Source organism: Pelobates fuscus, chromosome 2 (genome assembly GCF_036172605.1).
Source record: "Pelobates fuscus isolate aPelFus1 chromosome 2, aPelFus1.pri, whole genome shotgun sequence".
Taxonomy (NCBI): domain Eukaryota; kingdom Metazoa; phylum Chordata; class Amphibia; order Anura; family Pelobatidae; genus Pelobates; species Pelobates fuscus.
Window position 1 is genome coordinate 176,334,735 of NC_086318.1, and position 23,131 is coordinate 176,357,865.

At 38.8% G+C, this 23,131-nt stretch overlaps 1 protein-coding gene across 1 annotated transcript in view; it reads left to right on the top strand.

Annotated features, from left to right (window-relative positions):
• Window positions 1-23,131, top strand: part of LOC134586239 (collagen alpha-1(XIX) chain-like) — a 378,704-nt gene that overhangs the window by 227,623 nt on the left and 127,950 nt on the right. The window contains exons 10-11 of the mRNA XM_063441732.1: window positions 2,265-2,318; window positions 20,147-20,200. Coding sequence (XP_063297802.1) covers window positions 2,265-2,318; window positions 20,147-20,200 — 108 coding nt within the window. The remainder of the gene's footprint in view (window positions 1-2,264; window positions 2,319-20,146; window positions 20,201-23,131) is intronic.

Below are 23,131 nucleotides of genomic sequence, written 5' to 3' on the forward strand. Positions count from 1 at the left end.
GCTATAATGTACAGCTTGCATTAATTGATTACATATATTGTAACAGCATTACGGACAGCCTAGTCTTACATGTGAATTACATGGTAACTTATGACTTAAAAAGCAACTCTAAGCACTTGAATCACTACATCTTAATGTAGTTATTTTGTGTGTGTAAATGCTGTCTCTTTAATTGGACAATGTAAAATATTGCCATTTCAAAAAAATGCCAATGTTTACATTTGGCAGAAAATACACATCTAGTGCCAGTCTTTGAGCAATTTTATCCCTGACCAGCAATCTACATTCAGAATAGGTTTTATCTTACATGTATGAGCTAGCCATGAATCCCGGTTTTCAAATGAATATTAAGTTATTTTGTTTATCTAAAAACTAACCCTCTTGTGCTAGGGTTAATAAATAAGTGCATGTGATTTCTCCCCAGCACCCTTTTTTCTAATGTCATTAAAAAAGAGGAAATAGACTGGGCAACTTATTTTTTCCACCTCATGTACATCATTTAGTGTACAGCTTTTTTTGTAAGGTTTTTGGTATAGAATGTAAAATATCCATATTATCCACTGTGTTTTGTGGGTTTTTTTTTTTCCAGACAACAGTGCATTTACCTTACTACTATTTTTTTATTTTATACATCATGCTTTTAATAAACCTTGTAAAACATTTTTTACATTGATAAGCTATTATTTTAATCAAAAGCCAAAAGTGTTTTCTTTTTTTTAATTTTTTTTTTCTAGTCAGAGGTGGGGGTTGTATCTCTTCTTGCATCCACTGATATTTAGTGGTAAAATCAGTGAAGGACAATTATTATTATTTTATTATTTATATAGCGCCATCAGATTCCGTAGCGCTGTACAATAGGTGGACTAACAGACATGTAATTCTAACCAGACAACTGGACGTACGGGAACAGAGAGGTGGAGGGCCCTGCTCAATGAGCTTACATTCTAGAGGGAGTAGGGTATAGTGACACAAAGGGTAAAAGTAGGGGTACGAAGTAGGTTGTTAGAAAAGTATTCACTGAGGGCTTAGTAGGTAATTTTGACAGTTGCAGGAGAGGAGTCATGGGAATGGGGGATAAAATACCTCCTAACAGTTTAATTGATATGCTTTCCTGAAGAAGTGAGTTTTCAATTATTTTATTGAATGAGTGGAGACTGGGTGAAAGTCTTACGGAGAAGGCAAGGGAGTTCCAAAGAAGAGGTGCAGCCATGGAGAAATATTTGGCAGAGCGTAGGGGCCTCGACGGGACATACTTTTGTGTTAATGAGGATAGGTAGGTTGGAGCAGCATTATGTAGGGACTTGTAAGCATGCAGCAGAATTTTAAATTGAGCCCTATATCTAACTGGAAGCCAATGCAGGGACTGACAGAGCGGGGAGTTCAATTCGGTGTTTAAATTCGGTGCCATTCTGATCAGCCTCACACAATCCACCTACCTGTATTCGCAGAAAATGAAGGTTCTAGGGGGAACAGAGATAACTTGATACTGGTAAATTTATGTTAATAAACATACCAAACTAATAAGCAAACCATAGCCATATAAGTTATATGTAGAAGTATAGGTATGCATGATATTTTATGCATTCTGCAAAAGTTAAACAACAATCAATAAAAATATTATTATGAATAATAATAATATTCATAAACCTAATTTAAAAAAACATTTTAAAACATTGTTGCACTGGTCCTGCTTATAGTGCTTAAAAATACATGTATTGCTTTAATAATAATAGTAAATAAGGTTGAAGCACTAATTCTATGCATTCCGAATGTATATATATAACCATAAAAATATATGACTTCATAAAATGATTAGATACATTGAGAATGGAATGAGCAGCACAGTGGAGGTTTCCTACAGCCATGGCATCAACTCTAGCTATAAATATACCACTGAGCTAAACAAAATGGTTCCTCCTCCTGAAATAGAGTAACACAGGAAGTGGAGGATTAAGCAATTAGACACCATGACAAGGTGAAAATCACCCTGGTTCCCCCTTCATTTTACTGATGGCCAATTGCCATCGCTGTGCTCAAGACTTCCATCTGGACAGTCAGAATAGAAAAGCACAGTAGCTCCCATTAAGAGTGTATCGGAGTGAAAATACTACCCATGGATGTCTAACATACTTTTTGTTGCTACTATTTCTTAGTTTAACTTTACTCTGGTGTTTATGTGTAGCTTATCTGAATGGCATTTCTAATAAACCATGTCAGAATAATTTAAAGCGATGCGTTAAGTGACTGTTCATTGTATTTCGTAGGGCGAAAAGGGGAGCAAAGGTGAAACTGGAGTTTCTGGAGCTGTGGGAGAAAAGGTAAACATTCAGAATGCTCTTAGCTTTGTTATTCTTTTGTGTAATAAAATATTTACAGCCTGTTCATGTTTATTATGAACGAACAAAGAAAATATTTATAAAAGGGAATAACTTTAGTGTCATTTTATGTTTTATTGCTTTCATATTTATGTGCCATGTTATAAATATTTGGAGTATATTATTTATTACAAATGTGAAATGAAACCTCATATTTCTGAAACAGAATATTTATTTTCCTAACTCTAAATCTATCTATCTATCTATCTATCTATCTATCTATCTATCTATCTATCTATCTATCTATCTATCTATCTATCTATCTATCTATCTATCTATCTATCTATCTATCTATCTATCTATCTATCTGTCTGTCTATCTATCTATCTATCTATCTGTCTGTCTATCTATCTATCTATCTATCTATCTATCTGTCTGTCTATCTATCTGTCTGTCTGTCTGTCTGTCTGTCTGTCTGTCTGTCTGTCTGTCTGTCTATCATGTAGAACAACTACACTATCAGATATCTGATACATGCGTTTTGTACTATTTCCTCACACAAACACAATTTTCATGTGAGATTTTCTATGCACCAGTACAAGGCTTGAATCAACTCCCCAGTTCCTACTTGAATTAAACTATTTCATATCAGATTCAAACCTAGGCTAGCCTACTTTAGAACCGCAATTGGAGGCATCTGCACAAAAATCACCCTCTCAGAGGCCTCAACCAGCTCTCTTGAGACCTGCTTCACCTTGGTGGAACAGAAGGCGGCTGAACTCCAACAGCTCCGTACTAGTGAGAAAATGTAAGTTCTAGAGGAATAGAGAAGGAAATATAACTTGAAGATCCGGGGGATCCCAGACAATGTCGGTCTCACTGATTTACCACATTTCCTCAGACGACTGTTCGCCACCCTACTACCACCTAAGCAGACGAAACCTCTAAAATTGGATGTCATCTGCCACAGCCACTGCAGATACCATTGTCTGGTTTCACTCCCTCCAGGAGAAAGCATCACTGCTTGCAGGTGCTCAGGGGAAAACCCCACTTGCTTTTGAAGGTTTGAAGCTGCTGTTCTTCCAGGACCTAACAAAGAACAAAGGAGCCTGTCGAAAAACATTACAACCACACTTGCCGCTGCTCAGGTCTAGAGATATCCCCTACCGTGGGGGGGTACCTAGACTACTTTTGGTTATACATCAGTGGAGACATCAATTTGACTCCCACTTAACCATCCTAGGCCTGAAGGTGACGCCACAGGCGAGTGGAACTGGGCTGTCTACGCTGGATCCATCTAGAGTGATTGACTTTGTACCCAGTCTAAGCCAGCATACCTTACCCAGGAGAGAAAATACCTGACAGTGCAGCTGGAATGCGATACCCACCTACCTACTGGAATGTCTTACTTTCTACCACTGTTAACCAGCTACAACCACACACGTGCACTGCCATGTTAAGAAGCCTTTTTTCGTTTTTTTGTTCTTCTCTTTCTGTTTTTATTCTTGCTAAAATAATTGATACTCATTTTTGTTTGCTCTTGGACTGTGCGCATACATGGTCTTAGGAATATTTTTTCTTATATTGTTGCCGGACTCATAAATAGTCACAAGATAATGCGCAACCATTTTTCAGTTTCACTACTTATATACCAACCTATATGCCTCATCTATCCAACCATGGCAAGCATAAATGTGCTAGCCCCCCCCCTCCCCCCCCACCCCACACACATACACACCTGGTAATAGAATGATACGCTAGAACAGGGGATCCAAACTTGTGGTACGCATACAATAAAGCTCTCCTGAGGGTACACAAAAAATATTGTGCAATGGCGGAATTGACTTCCGCAGTGCTGATTCAGGGAAGTTGCCCGATTGCCTGACGGTATGTGCACTACATAATGAAGGTCAGATGGAGACAGAAATGTTCTATCTTGTGATTTGCTATTGCATTCCCGGCTTGCCAGCTACTCGCGATGCAGCCACGCCCCATCATCACTTAACTCCACCCCTCGTCACATGGCTCCGCTCCCTTCGCATGTAGACTGAGCACACCGCATGGGAGGCAGGCAGGCTGGGACAGAGGAGATCACCCTGCTCACCCTGCTTCACATGGTGGGATCCCACAAAGGTAAGAAATCTCCCACAAGGTCACTGCCCCCTCCCCCACACTGTCACTGTCCCACATGGCCCCCTCCCCCACACTGTCACTGCCCCTTTCACCAAAATGTCACTGCCCCACACTGTCACACTGCCCCCTCCCAGCACACACTGTCACACTGCCCCACACTGTCACTGCCCCACACTGTAACACTGCCCTCTCCAAAGACACAGAGCATGCTCACCAGTGCAGGTCTATGTTTGGGGAAATTTCCCCGAACATAGACAAGCGCAGCAGCTTTTTTCTATGTTAGGGGAAATTTGCCCGAACATAGATTAGATGGATTTCCTGCTCTGGTGTGCTTGTCTATATTTGGGGAAATTTACTCAAACATAGACATATGCACCATAACAGGAATTCCCTCTAATCTATGTTTGGGGAAAATTTCCCGAACATAGAAAAGCTCTCTAAAGTGGGGAATACCTTGAATCACCATGGTAGAGAGCTAGTCGTAAGTGCGAGCCATCGTAAAACAGGTAGGTCGTAAAGTGAGGACCACCTGTATGTAACTATCTATTAAATACCGGCAATTAGCAAGATTCCCAGAACTGTGTTAAATATATATAATTGATTTTTTCACCCCTTCTGGGTAGTATGTTTATTCCTCAGTCTCAGGTCCTCTACCAGAGGCCTGGGAGTTTGAGGGTTCTGCGCAGTATCTTAGCTGTTCCTAGAACTGCACTCTTCTGTCCCACCTGGAATCTGTTGAAGCCACGCCCCCAACTTGGGAGTCACAGCCCTGAGTGCTCACTTTCCGCATCCTTTCTGGTTCTTCTTTCAGTCCTTGGTATTTCTCGACATTCTCATGTTCCTTCTTCCTGATGTTATGGTCACTTTGTATTGCCACATTCACCATGACTGTAGTCTTCCGTTCCTTGTCTACCACCACGATGTCCGGTTGGTTGGCCAGCACTTGCTTGTCTGTCTGGATGCTGAAGTCCCATAGGATCTTAGCACTGCTATTCTCAACTACCCTTTGTGGTATCTCCCATCTAGATTTAGGCAGGTCCAATCCATATTCTGTGCAAATTTTTCGGTACACAATCCCTACAACTTGGTTGTGTCTCTCTGTGTATACTGTTCCTGCTAACATCTTGCATCCGGCTACTAGGTACTGGACTATCTCAGAGGCCTCTTTGCACAGTCTGCACCTTGGGTCTTGCCTGGTGTGGTAGACTCCAGCTTCTATTCATCTGATGCTGAGTGCCTGTTTCTGTGCTGTTAAGATTAGTGCCTCAGTGCCGTCTTTCAGTCCTGCTTTTTCCAACCACTGGTAGAATTTTGTCACGTAAGCCACATCCACTATTTGCCAGTGGTACACCCAATAGAGAGGTTTGTATGGCCAAGGAACCTCCTCTTTTTCTGCATCCTATATCTGTGGAAGTCTCAGGCATTCCCTTAGCAGTTCATCTTTGGGAACCATCTTTGTGATGTACTTGTGGATGATCTGTGTTTCATCCAAGACTGTGGCCTTGACAGTCATCAGGCCCCGATCTCCTTCTTTCCGGCTGGTGTACTGTCTCTGGGTGCTGGTTTCAGGTGGAATACTCCATTCATAGTGAGTAGTTTCCTGGTCTTGACATCCATGGTGACCAGTTCTCTTGGCCAGGTTATTATTCCAGCTGGGTACCTGATGACCAGTAGAAATAATGTATATATATGTATCTACACTACACTTGGATTAGCCGTAGAGGTCCAGTAGAAAAGACGATATATTGGGATTTCTGTGGGAAAAGCAAGTCTTATGGCTTGACTGGTGTGCAGATTTTTGTTTAACAGTGTATTAACTATATATATATATATATATATATATATATATATATATATATATATATATATATACATATATATATAGTAGTAAACAACACATAAGTTACAGATTCTCTTTAAGCTTTTCTATTTTATAGTATTTACATTATTTAAAATTATTTTTATTCTGTATCAGATTCCAGTGATAATTTATTTATATTGCCTTTTTTATTATTATTATTATTATTATTATTATGATATTTATAGAGTGCCGTCAAATTCCGCAGCGCTATACAATGGGTAGACGAACAGACATGTAGTTGTAACCAGACAAGTTGGACACACAGGAACAGAGGGGCTGAGGGCCCTGCTCAATGAGCTTTCATGCTAGAGGGAGTGGGGTAAAATGACACAAAAACTGAGAAATCAGTTGGGAGCTATTAACAGTTTAATTGATACGCTTTTATGAAGAAGTGGGTTTTTAACGATTTTATGAAGGAGTGGAGACTGGGTGAGCATCTAAATTATTTTAATTGCCATTACCTGTAAATATACGAATAAATGATTTATCCATTGATGAATAATTAATTTTGAATGCAATGGAACACATTCAGGCGATAATTTATTTATATTTATTTTAAACACTATGCAGTTATAAATTGTATTACGTAGAACTTATGTAACATAGTATTGTCTCCTAGTATGTTTTCTTTACTTTTTAGAAGAGTGCCAAAACCATTTATTTTTCTTGCTCTAGAAGAGTGCCAGAATACAGTCTAGCTGCACTCTCCCCACTTCAAAGAAGGCATTGCTCTCCTGTTTCTGGTTTATTTTAACACTTCAAATATATTTTCTGTTATAATGCCGATTTTTCCATCAATGTATCTTTGCTTGGATATTTCCTGCCTTAACCACAAAACATGGCACAGATTTTTGAATCGCAATATAAATTGGCACCATCCCTGTCAAAGTAGCTGCATACATGTATTTATGACACAACCCTGGATTCACTCAAACCAACACTTTGTGTGAAGTTGTTCCAATGGGCATATAAACATTCTGCTTGTAATAGTTTGGAGTGGAATTATATTTTACATAACACTACGCAGCACCAGGGCAGGATAATACTACATCATGTGTCCTTTGTGTATATACCCATGGATTAGCTGACTGGGAAATATCAAAGAAATTCATAGTATTTTTTTTTCTTAAACAAAGTAGCAAGATATTGTCATTAATCTGAAAATGTGCAAACGCAGAACAAAGTATGCAATGTTCAAATGCTTTGTTGGCACATTTTGATTTGAAACGTATTTCTAAATAATGTATTTGTATTTTCTTAGTTAACTATTTAATCATTTATTTTAACCACGCTAGTGTTGCAAAGAGATAATGAACATCTGAAATAGGTTTAGAGAAGAATATTATACTGAGTTTTTATGAAATATTTGTGTTTGCAGCTGGTGTAAGCCCTCTGTAAACAAAAGGATTGCACTGTAAATCCCATGGTATTCATGTAACTGTTTTACGCTTTCATGTTCTGCCAGTGACAAGTTAGCAAAGTCTGCTTGGGTGAATTTTATTATGCAAAATCCTCCTAAGGTACACCAAGTGCTCCTTACATTTGAGCACTAAGAAAAATCATTAAACACTTATTTTAGAAGTAATTTTTAATAGGTTTTATTACATGGGACATAAAAGAGTGAGGCATTATAGCAATTAGACATATATTCTCCTACGAGAAATGAAAAAACAAAACATTATATATTTAACCAGAAATATGCATAAATCATTAAAATTACTTAAAAGAAAATTGAAAGTATAAAAAAGAAAATAGTTCCCCTAAATGAAACGTGAAATGTTTCCTATAAGCATAGGACAGTCAGTTCTACAATCAGTAGCATTGGGAAAATTAGGAGAACACTTTTTATTTTTACTGGTACATTACAATTTCTGATATCATAAGCCCTACAATGTTATCAAAGATGTTCTTCCCTTTTCCTCCTTCAAGGCTGCTAACATTCAGCCATTGTGAATCCAGACCTTTTTTAAAGATAACATCCTATAATATAATATCTCTAGGCAGATAATTCAACAATTTTTTTTTACAGAGAAATAATGTTTTTCTCTGCTGTAGGCAGTTTTATATTTTTATGACCTTTATGACCTTTTGTCATTTGTTATAACTAAGATCTTTCATTCCCCTTTTTAATTCCGTAGACCACAATTGCACTATATTCCAGTTCTTAAAAAATAATAAAAAATATATAATCTATAAAAACATGCATTTAAGCATTCCCAAAAGTATAAAAGTTGGTGAGAGTACACAGCAACTCCAAGTTAGAGTTACTGTGCACTTTCACTAACCTTTTTATGCTTTTGACATTACACTGTGTGCGTGTTGTATTGAGTGACTCAACACTTGGTGATTATAGCAGCACCACATATACTATTTTATAGTTAGCACCACCTTGTCTATATTTATTATACCATGCATTTAAGTATACATTTTGCAAAAGCTGAGGTTCTCTTATCTGCAATCTTTGCAAGCCCTCTCCTTCTAGCCCAGATTTTCTGTGGTTGTCCAATCACAGACTGCCTAATACAATTCATGGAAACATCTTTGCAAGGCAGGTGCTCTGAGCAATTGCTGCCTCTTGAGATTAACTCCACTGAGCTAACCAAACCAGAAAGTAACAAATTTGCTTTATAAATTGCCCATTTCCAATGAAATCTGCACTTTTTGTAAAATGTAAAAAGAAAACACATTATTCACACATAAAGCACTTCAGTAGCTAAAGTGCTTTAGGAGTCTGGAGTGTCCCTTTAATATCCATCATGAATAATGGTGAAGAAATTTGCCATTTTAATACATGGCTTTATTGTATTTTCCAGCTGCTGACTGCAATTGTAACGTGTGTTGACCTTTTTTCATGAGATGCTCTGTTTTCTTTCACATTTATATTAAATATTTCACAAATTACATAATCCTATTCAGACAAGGTAAAGCCAAGGCAATAATTGCAGATGAAAAAGGGAAATAGAAACGGGTCTTCGCTGTATTCTATATCTATGACTGCCAGGTGCAAAGGCCAGAGTTTATAACAATGGACAGCAAAGAGCTAGGATGGAGGCACTTAGAGTGTCCTTTAAAGTTTTTACTAACAACAACATTTAAAACTTTCCACCCCTCCTAAAGCCAGCTATGTCTGGACATATTTCTGTGCTGGAGTGCTAGATCACCATGTGAATACACTCCGTTCAGTATGTTCAATTCAATTCTAAAGCAGGTAAATAATACAATGGTTGTATAATAAAACTGTTTATATTAATTTATTTCAAAGTAAAATATAGATAAACCTAAAACTGTATTGATTAAAAGCATATTTAATATTGAGAGTAAATGGCTGCTTCTGCATTAAACATTACAATAACTGCTCTGCATTTGATTCTTATAAATGCAACTATTGGCTATATCAAATGAGAGAATGGCAGATCAGGGACACAGCCAGCACAAGTCAAATACAGCCCTGGCCAATATGCATCTCCTCATAGAGAGGAATTGAAACAATGCTATGAGGAAAGTTCAGTGTCTCCATGCAGAGGGTGGAGACACTGAATGGCAGTGGCCAGTGTATCACTAGGTGTAATGTAAACACTATCTTTTCTTTGAAAAGACAGTGTTTACAGCAAAAAGCCTGAAGGGGATGATTCAACTGCTTATTCTGGTGACTATAGAGTTCCTTTAAATTATTTTTGGAAATTGTGCGTGTGACAGTAGTCACCATCACTGGGAACATAAGATGGACACTTCAATTAGATCCCTGGATGACTCCTATGTTTAAGTCACCCTGTGCCCATTGTAGGTGCAAGGTATGTTTAATGTGTGTGTATTATGTATTCAGTGTTAATTGTTTGTGTGCTCTCCTGTCCTGCTGATGCTTCCTACCAGCTTTGGCTATGGAGCCTGTATAGCACCCTCTGTTGGTTGCAGCAACAGCGATATGCACTACCTGAATAGCAAAGCTTGCTAATTTGCATATTCAGGTATATTTGCATATTGCTAATTTTGCAGGCAGGAGAGATATTTTGTGTTATTATCTTCCCCACCCCCTTATAAACATGTCATGATGTTATAATAAATTGCTGTATGTTGTCTGCTCTGATTTGGATATTTGTATTTTATTTAAGTTGTCACAGCAATCTACATTTAATGAGTCTATGTGCTAGTCCCGAGAAAAATAAAGCTTTTTATGTCAGTTCCTTTTGGAACTTGTGTCCTGTTTCCAGACCTGTTTGCTGGTTGCAGGATCCCTCTAGCCCTAGGATAAATCAAGAGAGCTAGGCCTGAGAGCCACAATTGCCTTTATAAAGGCAATAACTATAATCACCTTAAGCAGATCTGCTGCGGAATAGGCAGAGGGGACGATGCCTGCCTGGAAGAAGGGCTGCAACGGAATAGGCAGAGGGGACTATATCTGCCTGGGAGGAGCAAAACTCCAGAAGGACCCCAGTCAAGCTGCGGTGACTGGGGCAGAAGCGTTTCTGGGTTCCTGCAAGCGGCTAGGAAGCAGACTTGGAAGAGGCACTCAGCCGGGGTACAGCGAGCTCCGTCGCAGTGCTGTATTACATGGAGTTCAATTCTGCTCCTTAGAGGGAAAACTGGTAGATTACTGCAGCCTTGGGATTTACAGACCTCAGTTATAGGAACACTCTAGGCACCACTGCATTGTTAAATTTTGACCATATTAGTATACTGTATTTTTTTACATTCTTGAATTTGTATAGTTTTGTAGAATGTTGCACAAGAAGTCTTTCTCTTTAGACATCTCCTTCCCCATATCTGAAAGTCTGAAAAACTATAAGTGTATGCACACAACTGAGCCCCTAACACTGAGTGAGTTGCCTTATATTCACAAAATGGCTGCAAACAGTTACAGTGCCTTGCAAAAGTATTTACCCCCTTGACTTATTACCTATTTTGTTACATTACAGCCTTAAAGGGACACTATAGTGTCAGGAAAACAAATCGGTTTTCCTGCCCCCACCCTCAGGGTCCCCCTCCCGTGGCGCTGAAGGGGTTAAAACCCCTTCAGTAGCTCACCTAATTCCAGCGCTGGGCTCCCTTACCTTTTCTCCCCCGCTGACGTCAGCATCCTCGTCCGACATCACAGGAGCCGAATGCGCATGCGCGTCAGTGCCGCGCCCGCATTGAAAGTGTCCGTAGGAAAGCATTTTTCAATGTGTTCCTATGGACGCTCTGCGTGATTGAGGCATAATATGCCTCAATCATTGCAGATGCGCCTCTAGTGGCTGTCCGGAGGACAGCCACTAGAGGCTGGCTTAACCCCAAATGTAAACATAGCAGTTTCTCTGATGATAGTTTTGTAGAATGCTGCACAAGAAGTCTTTCTCTTTAGACATCTCCTTCCCCACAAAAATTCTCCCACATTTTGAAGAAGCAGTAGTATAGATTGTTGTGCTAGCAGAAGCATGGATCTATTTTCTTTAATTCACTGTTTACATCAGGCAGGGTTAACCCTAGAGGGACCTGGCACCAAGACCACTTAATTGAGCTGAAGTGGTCTGGGTGACTATAGTGTCCCTTTAAGTTCAATGTTTTATTAATCTGAATTTTATGTGATGGATCAGAACACAATAGTCTAAGTTGGTGAAGTGAAATGAGAAAAATATATACATAAAACTATTTTATAGAAATAGGAAACATAAAATTGGCATGTGCGTATGTATTCACCCCCTTTGTTATGAAGCCCAAAAAAAGTTTTGGTGCAACCAATTACCTTCAGAAGTCACATAATTAGTGAAATGATGTCCTCCTGTGTGCAATCTAAGTGTCACATGATCTGTCATTACATATACACACCTTTTTTCTGAAAGGCCCCAGAGGCTGCAACACCTAAGCAAGAGGCACCACTAACCAAGCACTGCCATAAAGACCAAGGAACTCTCCAAACAAGTAAGGGGCAATGTTGTTGAGAAGTACAAGTCAGGGTTAGGTTATAAAAAAATATCCAAATCTTTGATGATCCCCAGGAGCACCATCAAATCTATCATAACCAAATGGAAAGAACATGGCACAACAGCAAACCTGCCAAGAGACGGCCGCCCACCAGAACTCACGGACCGGGCAAGGAGGGCATTAATCAGAGAGGCAGCATAGAGACCTAAGGTAACCCTGAAAGACCTGCAGAGTTCCACAACAGAGACTGGAGTATCTGTACATAGGACGACAATAAGCCGTACGGTCCATAGAGTTGGGCTTTATAGCAGTGGCCAGAAGAAAGCCATTACTTTCAGCTAAATGTTTACTTGGGTGTTTGCTCATTCTTATGCAGGTTGCTTTGTACATCAGAGCATGTGGTGCTGTCAAAGGCTGAGCTGTATGCATACATTTATAAGGAAGTCTTTTTTTCTGAGAGATGGGCGTGGCTAAGGAGGCAGGCTTATGGTGCAGCATTCTGCAAAACATTTGTTGTGCAAAAACATGTTAATGATACAATGTATTGTAGTCCGAGATATTGCCAGGAGTTGCTGTATCTCTTGGGTCGACTTGACCAGAATGTTTTTTCTCTATGGCAGTTTTTCAATGTCCTATACTCATAGTGGTACGCAATCAATTTCTAATGTTATGAATAGGAGCAAAGTTGTCAAATGTTATTAAATATGCTGTTGGTGCCTATAGAGGTAATGAATTTTCTGAACAAGGGTAGCGCACTAGACCAAGTTGCTAAGTCACCCATTTTGTAGAGCTCTAAAGAGCATCTGTCATTGTGCACACAGGATATGTTTAAATTAAACAGCTGAATATTTTAACTATACATTTTGCTATAGTATCATTACAAATCAATCTTTTTACTCTGGTCTCAATTAAACATATCATTAAACATTTACTCGATACCTATATTTCATATTTCCTTTTTCTATCTCTCTTATAGTGTAGTTCATGCTATCCCTTCTGCGTCCACTCTTACTATCTCATGTCTGATTGAGGGTATGATACCACTTTTTATCTCTATCCAGATTAAGGCTTATCGGTTTGTATAGACTATTCCCTGTCTGCAGACTATTTGGACTCCTCCTAAATGTATAGTTCTTCACCCTATTTACCGTATATACTCGAGTATAAGCCGAGTTTTTCAGCACATTTTTTGTGCTGAAAAACCCCAACTCGGCTTATACTCGAGTCAATAGTCTGTATTATGGCAATTTTCATTGCCATAATACAGACTGGGGGCTGCAGAGATGTTACTTACCTCTCCTGCAGCTCCTGTCAGCTCTCTCCTCCTCCGCGCCGTCTGTTCAGCACCTCGGTCAGCTCCCAGTGTAAATCTCGCGAGAGCCGCGGCTCTCGTGAGACTTACAGTGTGAGCTGACAGAGGGAGCTGACCGGACGGCGCGGAGGAGGAGAGAGCTGACAGGAGCTGCAGGAAAGGTAAGTAACATCTCTGCAGCCCCCACAGCCCCCCCCCACTGAACTACCAACCCCACTGGACCACCAGGGAAGGAGCCCCCCTCCCTGGCCAGCTAGCAAGCAGGAAGGGGGGAAGAAACAAAAATAAATTAATAATTAAATAATAATTAAAAAAAAATAACATTACAAATAATAAATAATAAAAAAATATGAAAATAATTAAAAGAAATAATAAGTAAATGAAAAAAAATAATGAAAAAAATATATTAAAATAATGTAAAAAAATAATAAAATTGCCCACCCCCCAAGGCTCTGCAACACACACATACACACACACATACACACACACACTGCACTCATACACACACACACTGCACTCATACACACACACACTGCACTCATACACACACACGCTGCATTCATACACACGCTGCACTCATACACACGCTGCACTCATACACACGCTGCATTCATACACACGCTGCATTCATACACACACTGCACTCATACACACACACACACACTGCACTCATACACACACACACTGCACTCATACACACACAGACTGCACTCATACACACACACACTGCACTCATACACACACACACTGCACTCATACACACACGCTGCACTCATACACACACGCTGCACTCATACACACACGCTGCACTCATACACACACACTGCATTCATTATATACACACACTGGAAATAAATATTCAATTAATATAATTTTTTGGGGGATCTAATTTTATTTAGACATTTACCAGTAGCTGCTGCATTTCCCACCCTAGTCTTATACTCGAGTCAATAAGTTTTTCCCAGTTTTTTTGGGTAAAATTAGGGGCCTCGGCTTATATTCGGGTCGGCTTATACTCGAGTATATACGGTATGTCCCTCTCTTTCCCTACACTTCCAATGATGTTTTATTTTTATTTATTTTTTTACAGTTTCTCTCTATTTCAACTTATTTCACCACAAACCATCTTTTTTTAAGCCACTATTTCTCCATTTGGCTATTTTACCACTCTATCTTTCATTGGGGCTTTTTTGATCTAATTCACTTTATTATCCTTATATTTATTGGTTCCTTTTTGACCCATGTATTTGTCAATGAACAGTTCAATTTTATGGTAAGATATCTTAGCGGTTTTCATCTAAAATTCTCACACATTTTGAAGAAGCAGTAGTATAGATTGTTGTGCTCGCAGAAGCATGGATCTATTTTCTTTAATTCACTGAGAAAGAATCAGAGATAGATCTACAACTTCCCATACTATGTGACGCAGTTCTAAAACCAGCAATACTTCTGGTCCTTGATTCACCGCCCTTGGGATTAACCATCTAATATATATATATATATTTTCACGTATTACTCACCAATCTATCAGCACAGTTTGTTACATTCATATTAATATGGCATGGTATGTCTCAATTTTACAAAGGAATAGATTCATCAAAGTGTGCTGTGAACTTTCATATCTATGGGGGGGCTTAGCATGATCTCAGCACAATGCACGGAAACCACTTTGATTATGTTACCCTGTTGTACCTGGCTGAAATCAATTTATTTCTTTATGTTTGTAAAATAAATTAAAATAAATCTTCTGTCAGGATTGCTGGAGTCTTACCTGGATCCTCTGGCATTCTCCTAGGTGCTGAATGCTCTATCACTGAATGCTTTTATACGTGGCCAAACTCTGGTCCGAATTGAGCATTCATTGGATCGAATGGTTCTCCTGTTGTGGTACAGAATAGTGCATTCTTGTGTATTTTGATTATCTGGTATCTGACTCTTGACTTGTTTATTGTTTCTCCTGACCTCTGTTCTCCTTTGACCTTGGCTTGTTTACTGTTTTTCCAGTTTTCTTCTATCCTTGACCTTAGCTATTACTCTGATTCTGTCCACCATTAGCCAGGAAACTCTGTGGACCGGTATAAGGCTAGTCTCTCTTTCGTTGTGTTTAGGTTCTTACCTCTTCCTGACATCTACTAACGTTCAATCACTGCTAAGCAAAATGTTTTATTTTGACAAACACACAAACAGCCTTTTCTATTACTCGTTTAGTAAGTCTCGTATCTATTATATTGAAATATTTATAATTGTAAGATAATTTTTGAGGTATATTTTCAGTTAATATTTGGCTGGGATCTAGACAAGATTAAATGGCATGCAAGTAGGTTTTAACTCTACCTATGATTATATACCACATGCCGCTATTGGATGTAGGGATGCGAGGGAATAGCTTTTTGTTTCTGGTAGGCTCCAGCTCCAGAGCAGCCACCAACTAGAATTTATTGTACTCACTACTCCCTAAGTCTGATTTGTATTGTATATAGCAAAGTCATTCACTAAAATGAGAATTCAAAGGGAATTTCAAGTTTATGTTTAAAATAGCTGAACTAAAAAACATCTTTCAAGTCAGCTATGCGTTCAGTTCAGCGAAAATTATCTTAAGTACTTGAACATTCAACCATCAAAAAAGATCTTTGAAATGCAGCCCATTCTCAATTGTGTTATGTTTTAACATCTCCTTATGTTTCGGTAAACCATATTCATGAGGGATAAACAATATCCCCGGAAAAGCAAACCAAGCAATTATATATGTGTACAGTATTTTCATAATGCAGCTAGCTTTTCTAAACACATTTTATTTTTGGGGATCAGTGTGTTTAGAGTATCATTTCTACTGCAAAATATAATTTTTATAAAATATATAATTAATTATTTTTTTGTTTCTACATGTTTGCACTGTCCTTAAGACAAGTTTGCCAAGAGGCTCCAGTCACTTAAGTTTAATTGAAGAGTCATCTAGGAGAGGCCAAAATGTCTGTGTGAAAAAATATATAGTCATAAGAAGAAGAAAATAATTGTGACAATGGTTTATTTTATTTGTTAAATGGTGAATGTAATACAGCCTATCCCTGATTTAGTAGAATTATTGTGAGCATTAATGTTTTATTAAATATTTCTACTACTAATGATGGGTGCATTGAAACATAACCAGGGCCGGTGCAAGGATTTTTAGCTACACAGGTGAAGATGCTTTTTGACTCACCCAAAATGCATCTTCATCTGTGTGTCTCTTAACCCCCCCTTGGAATTTCTTAGGATCTGTAGCCCCTTTTCTGTTCTTACCCTCTCTTTTGAATGTCTTACCCCATTTAGTGTTTTGTATCTTCCTTGTGTGCCTTCCACCCCCTTTAGTGTGTCCTATCCTCACTTTGCCCCTTTGTGTGTCTTCTACCCTCTTGGGTGTCTCTTATAATGCCCCAGACCCTTTGTGGGTCTCTTAACCCTCCCTACCCCAGCCACTTTTGGGTCTCTTTCCCCCCAACCCTTTGTGGGTCTCTTTTCTCCCCATCCAGCCCCTTTTTGTTTATTTCTCCCCCAGTCCCTTTGTGTGTGTCTCCCCCCATTCCCTCTATGTGTCTCTTACCCCAGTCCCTTTGTGTGTCACTCACCACACAGTCTGTTTGAGTCTTTTCCCCCAGTCCTTATTTGTGTCTCTTTCTCCACTCAGTCCCTTTGTGTTTCCCCCAGCACCTTTGTGTGACGCACCCCCGCAGTTCCTTTGTGTCTCTTCCCCCAGCCTCTTTGTGTGTCGCCTACTGCTCCAGTCACTTTTTTTCTTCCCCCAGTACTTTTGTGTATCACTTTAAACCCACCACGCCTCTTTGTGTCTCATTTCCTCCACCTCCCGTTGTGTGTCATTTGCCTCTGTAGCGTGGCCACGTGGACCACGGTAGAGAATATTCTGTATCCTCTACCCACACTGACAGGATGCTCTCAGCAAGCTGCTTCCTGTCAAACTAGTTAGAGGATACAGAAGATCCTCCATGGCCAAGCTACATAAAGTATCTGGTGGGAGGTGGAGTGCTATGTGCTCCTCTCCTACCGGTCACATGGGCATTGTGTCCCTCAGGCTGGTGAACCCTGAGGCAACTGCCTGTGCCACCTTAACCTGCGGTAGTCCTGAACATAAAAATTATAAATAGTTTCTTCTTAAAAAATTAACACTTTGAATGCAACTTATTAGCTTTTGTGTACTGATTTTTTATGTTCAATTAAATTACATCTTTATTTTATTCTTTATTTATTTATTTATTCAAAATGAAGGTACTCACTTTTGTAAAAAAAAAAAAACAGCAGTAATTCACACATGGATTCTCAACACCTTGTGCAAAATACAAATGAATAAAAACAAGAAATGCTCTACTAAGCATAGCAACTACAGTGTAAAACCTTTAAAATTTCTGATTATAAAATTAATTTAACTCACATGTTCCAGAGCTAAGGATTCTATCTCTGGTTTAACCCCTTAAGGACCAAACTTCTGGAATAAAAGGGAATCATGACGTGTCACACATGTCATGTGTCCTTAAGGGGTTAAAGAGACCTTTAGTCGGTTAATCCGACCACACTTCTCTTATATACATGAATTCCAGAAAATGTTCTTTTATTTTCCCAAATTATCTCAGAATAAAGAAATACATAAAATAGTTTCATACGGCTTTAAGAGCATGTCAAATATTTATTAAAACTGTTATGCTCACAAAGCTGGAGCCTAACACTTGTCTCCCAACTGTGTTGGGGCTCTGTATAGTTCAGTACCATACCACCTTCTTTGTGAATTCAGGAACCTTAAATTCAAAAAACAATGTACTTTATTGAATACATAATAATAATACTAATAATACTATATAATTATATTAATCATCAGACATTTGACACCTTAATGAATGTGGATCCAGAAATGTAGAAGTTGCAATAAACTCTTCACTGCATTTTACATCCAGATCAAAGATTTCTATATTATGTAGTTATGTTTCATATTCTGAAAAATTAATTTGAGATCTGTCCAGGAGTCTCACTATTAGATCTTGCTGTGTGAAAGAATAATTTTATTGTTTTTGATGAGACATTCCACTTTCCTAGTGTGCTAAACTTTACTTTTGCTGCAGCTACTGTGATCGGAAATGTGAATAATTATTTGTGATAGAATTGTGAAATAAAGAACCTCACATGTCCTAATGTTGACCAAAGATATTTTGTTGCTTCGATCCAAGAACAAAATACCCTTTCTCACATAAAATTAATATATTATTATCTATACACACATATACAAATAACGTTTTAGGTGTCCAACACCTGATTAGCAACATACATGCACCCAAAGACACTCACTTATGCATACAGGCATTCACACTTACACACTTGAATCTACTGATACTCAATGCCTGAAGTGCTTGCCCCATAAAAGTCCTTTGTGGGACCCACAAGTCCACCCAGACCTCCTGTAGGCGACCCTGCACCAGGTGTCTAGTGCCCAAGTTACCTGATTATTATATAACTGTGATACATCCTTCACCATTATTTTCGAATGAACAAACTTAAAGGGATACTCTAGGCCCCTAAGTCACTTTAGTTTGCCGAAATACTTTATGTGTGCAGAGTGAGTCCTCTTTTAAATTTTATAAAAAGTGCAGATTTCAATAGAAATTAGTACTTTCATAAATTAACTTTGTTGAAACCCCTGGCTGTCAATCAGACAACTGGTCTTCTTACTTTCTGGTTTGTTTAGATCATTTGAGCTTAAGTCAAGAGGCAGCATTTGCTCAGAGCACATGCCTTGCAAAGACGTCTCATTGAGCCTCATTGGGAAGCCTGTGATTGAACTTGCAAAGTCTTCTGATAACATCCACACCAACCGCCAGGCGTCTTTTTCCCAGAAGCCTCTGTGCCTGGAAGTCCAGGCACGGGAAAAAGGGACCGTCCCTTTGTCTCCCAGGCACAGAAAAGCCTGCCTGCGGGAAAAGAGCTGGTCTCTTTGTCCCTGCAGGTACCGAAAAGCCTGCCAACCTAGCCAGTGCCCTAGAAGTGTCCACACCAACTTCAGGGACTCTCACAGTGGTGCCTTCCTCGACCAGTCTCCATTCGCGAGGTCCCTGTGTGAAACCCTGCAAGGGAAGCATCTTATTTCGTGATACAAATGCTCCCCTGGACGGCGTTCGTGTATACAAAATGTTGCAAGTGTGAACGTTCTTATTAATTTGTGTGAATGTTCTTATGAGGCATTGGGGAGGTCCTTGTTCGGGTGACGAATGAGTCAGGAAACAATCCACAAAGGCTCCCCTGGTGGCCGTTCATCTGTACGAATGGCGGCCACCCAGGGAAGTACTCATTAATTGTTTCCCTTGCGGTCTGACACTTATTTTGGGAAGTGAGAATGTTCTAACCCAGCATTCTAAATGGCGTATAGGGGTGGTCCCCGTTCGGGAGGTGAATGGATTCCCTTCGCGGCAGCCCTCCCGAATGGGGAGAGGGTACAAAACACGAAAATACAAGGAAAACACCTGAAAAGAAACAGGGAAATTTGTATCTCATTTACCAAATTACATGGTTCTGTTATCATTTAAATTGTGTTATATATGAAATATCTGCTGATATTAAATAAACTCATCTTATGAATATATTTATTTTTAGGGAGAAAAGGGATTTGCTGGAGCTGATGGACTTCCTGGACCAAGTGGTCCCAAGGTACAAATAAAAAAATACTTTGTGCTGGCTGATATGCAATTTCAAACTTCTAACAGAATAATTTACATTTAATATGAGTTGCATATGTGATCCATGTTATCTTCTTAGAATTGCGTGACAATGTAAACCCCATGTCTATTACTTTAATTAGAAAAGATATTCATTTTCTCTGCATGAAATTTTGACTCAATGTTCATAAAACTTTCTATCACTTTCAGAATGAAAACCCAAAATGAAGCATTTAACTTGTTTCATCCGTTTGATTTTTAATGCTGTACAAAAGACTAGACTGTTACACGACTGTTAAGTTCTGCCTATAAATAGATTTATATGAGTCAGGAAATTGATCTCTTGAGACATTAAGAAAAATGTTCTGTTGCCTGTTCAAATGACCAGGAAGCTTGAATGAAATAAATAGTGAATGATGGCTAATAACAACGAGGACAATTCTATTAATAAGTCGTAACAGTCACATTTTTGTTCCTTTAAAAAAAAAAAAATACTTTTTGATAGCGGAAGTGTGTCGCCTTTATACTAGAAATTAAAAATGCAAGTTTGATCAGTTGTTGAATTAAAAGAAAAGTATCTTTTATTTAATTGACTTATATGCATTAATAAAACTTTTCAATTACGTTGTAATGGCGAAACATTAAAATAAAACAATACGGTACAAATGCCTACCATAAATTTTCACAGTTCAAGAAACAACGCCAGATGTTTTGCCATACAGAATCTGACTTGTTATGCAAATGTTCCATTAGCAATCTTCAGATCTGCCTTGGTGTTTATTGATATTTTGTAGGAATAGTATCGAGCAAATATGTAAACTTTATTAATGAAAAGAAGCTGATACTCAACAAAGCTATATTTTTGACAGCTGATTGCAGACATGCATTTTTTAGAATCATACTTTAATCTAAAACTTCTAAAACTGTAATTCTAAACAGATATTTTAGATATTTTGATTGAGTTTCAGAGGAATTATTGGACAAAACAGAGAATGGGATGGCAGAAAAAAAGGACAGGAGAAACGAGGTGGTGTAGATATGTACAGAAATAAGGAATTTCATGTAGGAAATGAGACATAGAGGGTTATGGGTATATGCAATACAAGCAGCTAACCATCTATGTATGTAGGCAGCTATAATTTAAGGAAGATACTTTGGGAAAATTCAGGGCATGGATAAAGGGGTAGAATTACTTTGCTGCATAAACATGAGGCTAAAACCTTTAAAATGCACGTAAAGTGGTTCTGTCACCCCACCCCCAAAACAAGTATTTTATGACTAAAAATCTTTAGGAAATATCAAATTGCCTTTGTTGGATACAGTTTCAGACTACTAACATTATGCCATCTCTGTAATTTTCATTGGCTTGACAATCTTGACAAAAAAGATGGAGTCAAGCCTTGTCAAAGGTTGTCAAGCCCACAGCCATCACAAGTGATGACTGGGGGTAAATAGGCTCCATCTTTGGAGGATCCCATAATCTATTTTAGACTAAAATGGCATTTACTTTTTTTCTTACTGTGGCCTCAATGTAATATTTTTTTCTTCAGTTTTTCAAATGATTTAATATTTTTGGAAGACATTTTCAAATGAGTTAATATTTTTTTAAAGAAAATACTATTTTTTAGATATTGATACATCTTATTTATATGATTTGTTTTGGATATTTTAATATTTTGAAATATAAATTATTTAAAAACTTTATCCCAAAATATTAAATCAAGACCTTTGTACTATAATTCTTATTTGAACTGAACCTCGTTGCGGGTTCTTGGGGGGGCCTGCTGGCCAGCTTCTTTCCTCTGGACTATGGGCCCTACAATATACCTTGCCCCAATGCACTTTAAAAGGCTCTGTTCATGGGAGGTATGTACTTTTTTACTCCAGACAGAGAGACTGACCGTTAGCCCTAATTCTTTGGAACTGTTTTGGTCATGAGACCATGTGGGTGGTCTGTCAAAATTAAGACTTCCAGGAAATTCCTGAACCCCTGAACTGATTTGGGGGATTTTTGGATATGTTGGTCACCCAGATCAGAGCTATCAGGGGATGTAACCTTTGTGGGGGTTTTTATGTATTTTAGGGTACTTTTGGGGTGTTTGGGGGAAAAAAATGTTTTTTCTGTGCTTGGAGATAATTGGATTAGATTAGTACAGTTCCTGATCCAATTATATATCAGGCACAGTTGAGGAATTATCTGATTTTGTATGGGAGTGTCCTGGATCTGAGATCCAATGTAATTGTGTATTTATTTCTACTGTGGTTTACTCTCAAGTCCAGGGGGAGTGCCCCTTGCATGGGGATTGTCATAAAAGGCCAGTTGCGGCTACCATTAAAGTGAGAGTCGTTTTACCTTTCATGAAGTCTAGGCTCATGTTTGGGGGATTGGAGAGCTATATTCACTCTGGGGATTGCTATATCACAATACTCCCCTGGGTATAATCACTAACTCTTATAAGAGCTGTTCCTGCTATACTCTCTGGAGTAAGAGAGGTTCACTCACTGGAAGCTGGATCCTGGTCTTGGGTCCAGGGTGGGTGGAGGACGGGGAAATCCCCAACCAAGCTGCGGCGGTTTGTGGGGTTTACGGTGTTGATGGTGTCTGGTGGAGAGCTGGAAGTACTCGTGGAGCACTAAGGAGCAGCGATTGACAGAGGTACCCAGTCGTGGTGCCAGGCAGTCAATCACACCCTAAATAACCCTGAAGCCTTCTGAAGTGTTCTGTTCATGGCTCTATTTCCCTGTCCCTTCCTGTATCTGCTGGAAAGATCTGTTGGAAGGAGTGTTTTTTTCATGGTTGATTATTTATGTTGTGCACAGTTGCCCAACATTTTCTTGATAAATGGGTAAAAGCATTTGGAAACATAGGATGTGTGTAAGCATAATCTACTACATTAACAATAGATAGATAGATAGATAGATA